Source organism: Pieris napi, chromosome 3 (assembly GCF_905475465.1).
Source record: "Pieris napi chromosome 3, ilPieNapi1.2, whole genome shotgun sequence".
NCBI lineage: Eukaryota > Metazoa > Arthropoda > Insecta > Lepidoptera > Pieridae > Pieris > Pieris napi.
Genome location: NC_062236.1, coordinates 13,318,388 through 13,327,744, shown reverse-complemented (window position 1 = coordinate 13,327,744; position 9,357 = coordinate 13,318,388). Strand labels below are relative to the sequence as shown.

General features: G+C 32.5%; 2 protein-coding genes across 2 annotated transcripts; one reads left to right on the top strand and one right to left on the bottom strand.

The window, feature by feature from the left end:
• Window positions 1–1,989: 1,989 nt before the first annotated feature.
• On the top strand, window positions 1,990–7,471 carry LOC125063307 (retinal homeobox protein Rax-like). The gene is made up of 3 exons (XM_047669710.1): window positions 1,990–2,334; window positions 6,149–6,576; window positions 7,019–7,471. Exons 1-3 carry the CDS (start codon window positions 2,319–2,321, stop codon window positions 7,445–7,447), a joined length of 873 nt encoding a protein of 290 aa, XP_047525666.1. The 5' UTR covers window positions 1,990–2,318; the 3' UTR covers window positions 7,448–7,471.
• A 406-nt stretch (window positions 7,472–7,877) lies between these two features.
• Window positions 7,878–9,213, bottom strand: LOC125063319 (mitochondrial cardiolipin hydrolase-like). Its single transcript, XM_047669725.1, has one exon. It carries the CDS (start codon window positions 8,959–8,961, stop codon window positions 8,344–8,346), a length of 618 nt encoding a protein of 205 aa, XP_047525681.1. The 5' UTR covers window positions 8,962–9,213; the 3' UTR covers window positions 7,878–8,343.
• Window positions 9,214–9,357: the final 144 nt, after the last annotated feature.

Here is a 9,357-nt window from a genome sequence, read left to right as displayed (position 1 = left end):
ACAATCTCTCCTTTTCAACGTAACAATATTGTTTTTGGGAATACGGATCAAAGATGAAAGAGCGGACCAGTGTTATCTTCACCTTCCAATCTTGTGATTGTCATGATGTGATTTTGAAAACATGGTCACAATACCGGACGATATTTTGACAAACGATCATGTTCACGCATAATCGCCGCTACATCCTAAAAATGTACCTCCTATGCTAATATAGACCACACTGTTGCAAATGTCCCATGCTCCATTTGGGACAGTAGCGTGCCCTTTATGATTTATAGCGAAATAAACATCTCTGTTTTATAAACGTAACTTAGGTAATAACTTATTCTTAATATTCCTTTTTACATATATGTAAAAACTTCTTTGTCATATTATTATTAGAAGTTTTAAAGCACATTGACAATGTTGAATTGATTGTCCAACACGTAGAAGTAATTTAATTAATCTGAATTCGTAAAATGCAATTATTTTGAATTGTTGATTTCCAGACATAAAAGAGCTTATCCTATGTTCTCGTTAGTCGTTATGCTCAGTCGCAAGCGCGTCCGGACGTCAACTGTCAACTTCAATTATGGCCGCCATAACAGTACAGCGCGGTTGCTTTTGAATTTGGAATGCAATGAACATTCTAATTTCAAAGCTTTTATTTTTCAATACAGATAAAATACTTCTTGCCATGAATGTTTGTCTACGTTCACAGTCTAGATCGCTAGATATGAACAGCGCTCTATGGTACTCTATGTTATTATTTGTAAAAAATACCTCATTTAAAGAGAACATAAAATTACATTTAGTCTGTAATCTTAGTAGTGCCCTACAGGCACGCGAAATTATAATTTTAAGTATAATAAGTTTCAATGTGAAAAGTTATAAAATAGTGATAAGTTTTTATGTAGAAAAAAAAACTAACACATTCTCAATAAATAAATTATTCTGTTATTAAAACAAGAGCACAGTTCAACCACATTTCTTTATTTACGTTGAGCAATTATTGGTTAATCTATTAAAATAGCCCAAAGTTAAATTTAATGTAGCAGTGGCGTGTCTGGCAGACGTGTACCGGCGTTTTTCATGGTTTTACACTAATTCAAACCGACGGCTCTCCGTTCTATTCCCGGCTTGGCACAGCGCAGTGTATTCCGAATTAATCTATACATATAATATTGCGTTGTTAGTTCGTATAAACATATTAAATAAACGTTAAAGTTTAACTTCAATAAAATCATTAGATACTTTTTGTACCGTTATCGATAATTTTAATATATTCATATTTTATATTAATCTAGGTACATTTTTAGAGTTAAAAGTAAAGTAAGATTTTATACTATAAATCACATATTTAAAAAAATGCAGGCTCAATGGTAAAGTCGATCCAGGATAACTCGTTGTTACATTTAATAATAAAAATATATACATGCCTTTGAGTGTGCGCTGTCATAAACACTTGCAGCTAGTTCTAGTATCAATAATTACAATATAAGTAAGTAATTAAGTAAAGAGTAAGGTATAAAAAACTATTTAGGTTATTTAAAGATTAACGAAACGAATACAACAATAAACCTTCTTAAAAACATCCTCACTCATTTTACTTAATATTTTCTCCAGATTTTCGTTTAAATTACATTTTTATATCCACATCCGTGTCGTCTACATAAACATTTCCGAGCCAATTACTCGAAAAACTAATCCTAATTTTCTACCGACAGTTATAAATAATAAAATGTGACGTGTCAATTATTGTTTTAAACTCCAGATTTCTTGTTTTTTCACAACAGTTGTGCCACGCCCGACTTTCGAAAGCAACTCCCACTAAGAAGTATTTACTCCAAAACATATTCAACCTCCTTGGTTTAAAAGCTAGTTTCTATTACGAAGATATCATCTTCTAAAAAGTATTTATTGTGAAATGTGTTCACAGTCTGTGCATTATAAACTAATTTTCTTTAAACGAAGATTGACGTATAGGTGTCGGGTATTCTGATTTCTGATACGATAGCAATAAGGTGTTCGCAGACTTCCTTTAAAGTGGGTGTGGTATTAATTTTGTGTTTTTTCAAAGACATATGTTTGAAGAACTCCAGCCAGATCGCGGTACCGACTTCATTAGTTCACACATTAGCATGAGTTAGTTGAATTATTTAATTATGATAATTCAATAAGTTCGTGGATTAACAAGTAGATATATCGAAATTGAAGTGGACATCTAGATTTATTTAAAACGCGTGTGACATTGATTGGGAAAATGAAAAGACTTTTCATTTAATTTATTGAATTGGAAACGACTCGTTCACTGTGATAACTTGGAAAATCACCAGACCATGGAAGAAAATAAAGGTAAGTCATTTAGTCAGTCTGTGTACCTCCGATACAAAAGTAAACATTCTCAAGTTGTCGATGAAGAAACATCTTTTCGTTTTCTTATTCTTAATATAAAAAACAATGTCGGGATTGTTCGTCACTTATAACTCAAATAATCAAACAGGATAACTATTAAAAACATTGGAAATTGACAAAAAAATTAAATAAAAGAATAATAAATCCAATACAATTTGTTCAAGGGTTTCGTAACTGTCAAATATTTTATGTTCGTCCCGTCGATACGGTAAATTCTCCTCAAATTAAAGAACGTATTTAAATATATTTCGACAATAGGTATTGGGATAATGGCGTATTTTAGATTTAGCAAATTGTTAAATGCTCGATGTCTTTATATTATAATATAGTTATACTGTTCTTAGGGTAAGCTTTAGAAACGAGACTGCGCTAAGTGTGGAATTTTTGCATTTGAATGTATTGGATAAGTACGGTTACTAAGCGCGACTAATCGCCTCAAATTTAATATTCCTACCTCTGCAAAATTCAAATTAATCTATGACGTACCGCACGTAATACCGTAAAGTCTAAAATAATATTTACTTTCTAAATTTCCACCAACTTTTGAGTTTGAGTATGAAATTGCCGATTTCTACTAAAAGATTAGTCTTTTTTTTAAATGTAACATAGGTACCTATCATTATATTCATTGCTCTGATTCATCTAATCGGAAATTCATTTATGCTACTACGATGGAACACTGGGGATCTAGATTCGATAGACTGTGTTTAACGTTTTATGCTGCCTCTTGGGAAGAAACTTTTTTTTAAGTTTTTACCAAATTACGAATAAAATGATAGCCTTTCTATCTTTCTCTAGGTTTCTCGTGCAGTGGGGTCGTCGTGGGGTCTTATGTTGTTATGGAGCGATAATGCGGATGATCGATCAATTGAAGTTCGGCACAGTATACATATAATGTTTTTGCTTTACTCGACCATAGAAAGCTACTAAAGCCTTTTTATTTGTAAGCTTTTCTTCAGGTCATGTGTGGGCCGCGTTTGGCTCCCTGGCCTATTGTTATTGTAGTTTTCGCTTTCGGTTATCGACATCTCTTCTTACGCAGAATTCATATTTCGCGAACCGATTCTACCAACCTACCTAACTCGACAGAATTGCGTCGTAATTCGAATTTTTCACTCGCATTTTAGGCGAAAACGAGCGAAAGTAAAACGTGAAAAAAATTATAAACTGAATAAATAATGGTAATAAGTAACAGGATTGAAATTTGAATTTCTAAGCAAGATTTTTTAAAATTTATATCGGCAATATCAGGAATTGCTTTTCTTTTTGGGCTTCAAAACAAATAATTATAAAGAAAACTTTCAGACAATTTGACGGGATAAACTGTAACGCTATTTCGCTTATATCTTTAGTGCACCAATGGACTTACGTGCGCAATTAATATTCGCACAGTGAAGAAAAACATCCCGAAACCAACACATCTTTTTTTTCCTACATTTTTTGTTCACAAAAGAGAGTGCTTTTACATAAATTACAATCTTGCCTATACAATAATTAATTATAGCTAGTAAGTAATTTTTTGTTGAGGCAATTTTCATTCTTAGTGTTCTATATTGTTTTGACACTATGTTCGTGTGTCCGAGATACCGCACTTGCATTTATATTCACTATATATTTATTAACTGAAAAGGTTTAGTTCTCTTTAGGTGTCTTGGACCTGTCGTATCAAGAAGTTGGATTGCCTCAGCATTTGCATGGTTATGTAGCCCGTTTTAGTGAGCTAAGGCAAACTGTTTCGCCGTATTTAGAAAACTGTATCCACATTAGGAATATAATACTTTCATTTTTAAAATACCATGGTGTATTGACAATGTCCCGATGCAACTTGTTCTGAAACCGTTGTATTATTTCTAAATTGCTCCTCGCTCTACAGCCCCTAAGCCGAAAGCCATATATCCACACAGCATTATCACTTGTTTTTAACCACATCAACACATCTAAGAATCAAAAATCTCCGGAGTCGGTCACAAAGGCTAAAAACTTGTTTGTAAAATAGAAATAGCAAGAAACATTCAGAGAAATCCGAGGCCAAGAGTTAAAGCGCCATTTGTTTTATAGTTCGTAGCAACTGCAACTAAAATAAGATTCTGTAAAAATAAAATTATATTAAGGTATATATACTATACAAAAATAGCGATGTTGGAGCATCTGGCTAAAGGACGCGATCATGATGGTCGAAGAGGCATTCTCTGAGGAGCATTGTGCGGTCTTACGGTTCGCAAAACACTATCGATTTCACAACATATGCGATTGATTTTAGCGTACTTTGATACTTTTATACCTCCCGGTGGGTCAGTGTATAATAAAATCCAGAGTTTTAAACTATTTAAATACGATCTCAGTGAACTATTAAGTATGATTTCGAAAAAGATATTAGACAACGCAATTTATGGTAAAATAAAATCGTTATTACGGAGTAAACTTAGCTTCTGCGAGCTTTAGTTTGGAAGCCACAGACGGGTGATCGTCTGTTAAGTTTTAACTCCTGTTATCTACATATTATGAAGTACGTATTGCGATGTTAAAGCCTCAAGAGTAGGTACAATGGCTAGAGATAGTAAATTCTATAGAAGAATTTATGGGCAGCAGCTATTTACAAAAAACATTTGAATACTTAGTCAGTCTAGTTTGTTAATACAGAATTCAATAGAATGTTTAAATAAAAACATAACATTCTTATAATCTATACTAAAATTATAAAAAGGAAAGCTTTGTTTTTTTGTATGTTTGTGTCGAATTAATTCAAAAACTCTGGACCAGTTTTAAAAATATTTTCCCATAAGTATTGCTCCCTGAATAGAGAAGACAAAATTATTTCCAAAATAAAAACAAAACTTTCGAAGCGTGCGACATAGGCCGCTAGTGCAACATTTCCCTCAACGTCTCACAACTTTAAGGCAGCGTCTCTCAGTTAGAGCCTATGGCACTCACAAATAATGTTAGTAAAAGACTTTTCAAAATCACTTCATTAGATCCAGAGATCCTCATAGACTTGAAAACTTACTTATTTACCTCTGTTTCAAATTAGTATACATTTGTATTTAAGTTAGAATACTAAACGTATCTAATTTAAGTAGGTACTCAGTACTCGTACAAGAATTAAAATAATATTTTTGGAGTCAGATCAGCTTAAGGTAGGTACTTATTAGCCCAAAGTGACATAAAAAAACACTTACTAGATTGAAATGTATTTATTACAACTATAATATCCTTTCATGTTTTAAAGCAATAATCACAGTTAGATCGTCGTTTTATAATTTTAAATAATATAAATTATTGTAAACGAATATTGTGGGTTATTTATGCAAAACACATTGAATAGAAACACACTTTAGTGGATAAATGGGTCTTATTACAATGCCATGTGTAATTATAGTCTATATTGTTTACTGTGTGTCATTAGATTCGCAGTAGTCTTTAGATAGTTTCCTACTAACAGGAGGTACACATAGCGTAGGTACTTACCGTACTTAAGGCCGATTTCCATTATCTTAGTGTTTAGGAGAGTGCTTTAGGATAGTACTTTAGTGGAAACATGTAAACGCTACTTGCTTTAGTAAACGCTACGCTAAAGAACTTGCCTTTCAAGTTGTACTAAAGCACTCTCCTAAACACTAAGATAATGTAAATCGGCCTTTAGGTAGCGCGAGTTTTCCGTCACCACACAAATTCTTACCAAATTAAGGCAATTAATTTCATAAATAAAAGACAATCTTCAAATCAGATACGACACTTAAATATTTTTTTCTTTTAGAGCCCGTACGCCACAGTAAAACCTATGATAAAGGCGCTGCAAACTCAACAGATAACAATAATTTATACCATATGATAAAATGCCACGAAGACAGCCTTTTACGGCTTCACCACTTTGCAGGAAGAAACAACTTCGATCCAACATACCAGAACAGTTGGTACCAGAAAGACATGCAATACATAAAGCCTGTAGATTATCTTGCTTATGAGGAAATGAGACGCAAGTATGATGAAACTAAAAGTGTAAAAGAGACGGAGAAGTCTGAAGAAAAGAGCGATGAGAGGAAGAAGCCGAGACGAAACAGAACAACGTTCACGAGCCAACAGTTGGCTGCCCTTGAGAAGATCTTTGAGAAGACCCATTATCCTGATGCTTTCGTTCGAGAAGATCTGGCTTCCAGGGTTAATTTGACTGAGGCCAGAGTACAGGTAAGCTTTATGAACTACATTAGATTCTAAAAAACATTTTTATCGCATATAAACACTAATTTAATAAGTACACCTACTTTCACAAAACGTGTTATTTACAACAAGTTCTGATTAGGTAGCAATATCTTTTTAAATTCTTGCAAAATGTGTATTATAGATTAGAACCGATATGGTTTATTTAGATACGACAAATAATAACAAATTTAGTGCGTCTATAATGTGTTGGAAAGAAAACTCTAATAGATAAGAGTTGATATTGTATTTATTAAATGATACTTGGATATCAGTTCATTAATCATAAAATGTTACCTAGATACTTAGATTGGCCAGTAAACAGTACAACAAAAACGTACACATTTTCAATGAGAGAGAAAACATCTTAAATTTTAATCTATATTTACGTTTAGAAATCGGGTGATTATTTAATTTAATATTTTTATAGGTGTGGTTTCAAAATCGACGCGCGAAATTTCGACGAAACGAAAGATCTGCCCTCTCCAGCCATCGGAGTACCAGCCACAATTCTCCAGAACCCTTACCAGTCCCCATCGGCATTCCCCAAGCAGACAGACAGGAGGCTCGCAAGGAACCCTGGCTCCATCATTTTCAAACGAACAACCTTAATTTTAACCTGGGTCTTCCTATTACAAACTATCAAAGCGACTATTCCCTGATGATGCAAGGGAATCGTCAGTACGTCCCTAATAATACTTTAATGGGTCAAAGTATGAATAATTACGGCGGTGCAGAAAATTATCCCTCGTGTGGTATCATCGGTGGCTACGGCGGGCCTTTGCAACCGCATCACAATTATAATTTAAATTTACGTCTCCGTCCACACGATTTTAGCATTAATAATATTACGTTATGATTAACTTTGTATTTAAGAATAAATGTTTATTCTATTCAATCTTTTAATTTACGATAGATACTTTATATGTTAAAACTAATGGAATACTGTGGAACTTCCTTTTAAGAAACTTTTATACGAATACTAGTTTTATCTCTATTTTTTCCATAATATTCAATAAATGTGCACCTGTCTACTGCATACAGAAGCCTAATTGAGTAGAAGAGGGGCTATTTATATCGGTATATAGCCATATTAATTATTTTAATTGTTTTGCTTAGATCATAAATTCTACCTTACCGTAACTTATTAAGGATTACAGTAAATGGGTTGCAAGTGAAAAGAGGTGCAAAGTCAACTTGCATGAAAAATAACATTGTTATCAAAAAAAATTAGGTTGGCCTATATTCTTTATAAATGGATTGGATGGATTCATCAATAAAAGATTTAATAAAAAACTTATATTTATTATAAGACAACTACAATTACAGTGAACTTATACAAAATATCACATAAAACCTAGAGTAAAAAGTAACAAGGGAAAAGAAGCACCAACACTTAAGTATATTATCCGCTAAATACGTCTTTATATAAAAAATTACCATTTGGTATTTTTTTGTATGTAATAACAACTGTAATAATAACAACAAACAACCCAATTAAACTTTGATTAATAGTAGTACTTTAAGTGTTCTTATGTTGAAGATTCACATATTTAAATAGTCTATGTAATCACCGCATTTAAGTTGAATAGCAGATACTAAAACATGTCAACGCTATGCCCAGGAAATAACAGTACTCTTTGAAATATATTGCCTTGAATATCAAAATAGTCTACTTGGTAATTTTTAAAGCAATATAAGAGTCAGCTTGATTTACAACTTAGGTTAAACAGGTAGAAATATAGTTTTAATAAACTATCTACCTATTTTGACTATAGGTTTAAACTGTTCCCACATTTTCTCAAACTCAACCTTGTACAAATAAACTATATGTTTTTGAGATGTTACAAGAACATTTTCCCAATTCCTATACAAAGCTTGATTTGTCCAATTTAATGACCCTGTCATAACAAAGGGGATACAGTCTTCTGTAGCAGCTCCATCAATAATGCAATATTTATTATGCATAATTTCTGTGGCTTTCATCCAGCGTACATGTATTCCATGTTTTTCTAAACGCTTTACAGTAGACCCTGATGAGAATGCCATATCGGCATCTAGAATAACACGTATCTTTACACCGCGTAGGTGCTGTTTAATGATGATATTTGTAATTTCTGAATTTGTTAATACATACATGCATATATCCAAACTATGGCAGCTTGAGCTTAAATAATTGAATAACCTTTCGACACTCTCGGTTAAGCTTTGCTTTAAGTATTTGCTTGATTTGAATTCTGAATTTTTATTCGAGAACATTATAACATCGTTGATCTTTAGTCGTCTTTTCGGTTTCCTTCGAAAATATTTATATGCAGCATGTGAGGCAAGAACTAAAGTAATAGTAAGTAGAATAGTTTTGGTGAATGCCATTGTCTAAAGTTTAGCAAGCTTTTGAAAACAATTCTTTTGTTTTAATTGAATTCAGATACTATTTATAATTTTTGAAAGGCCAAACAATGTCGCCTGGTCTCGGATCGTTTTTAACTGTATATTTTTATTTATTTTACAACTTTATTGTATGCAACAGTAAAATACTGTACGGCATGTTTACAATTATTATACGGCTAACGGCAACGTTTTTTGCAACACGAACACCAATGACCAAACTTGCGATTACTAACTGTCACTTTGAAGTTTGAACTTCAAACAATTAACAACAGTATGAACTAAAGTTATAAAATTAAAAGTAACAAAATGTTACACTGTAAGTCTATTTACATCATTATAATAATTGTACTTCTGCTTTTTATTACCACTTGATTAATA

Coding starts and splice junctions, on each gene's coding strand:
- LOC125063319 (XM_047669725.1), bottom strand. CDS start 8,961: ATGGCATTCACCAAAACTATTCTACTTACTATTACTTTAGTTCTTGCC.
- LOC125063307 (XM_047669710.1), top strand. Junction 6,577..7,018: donor TGACTGAGGCCAGAGTACAG/GTAAGCTTTATG, acceptor ATATTTTTATAG/GTGTGGTTTCAAAATCGACG.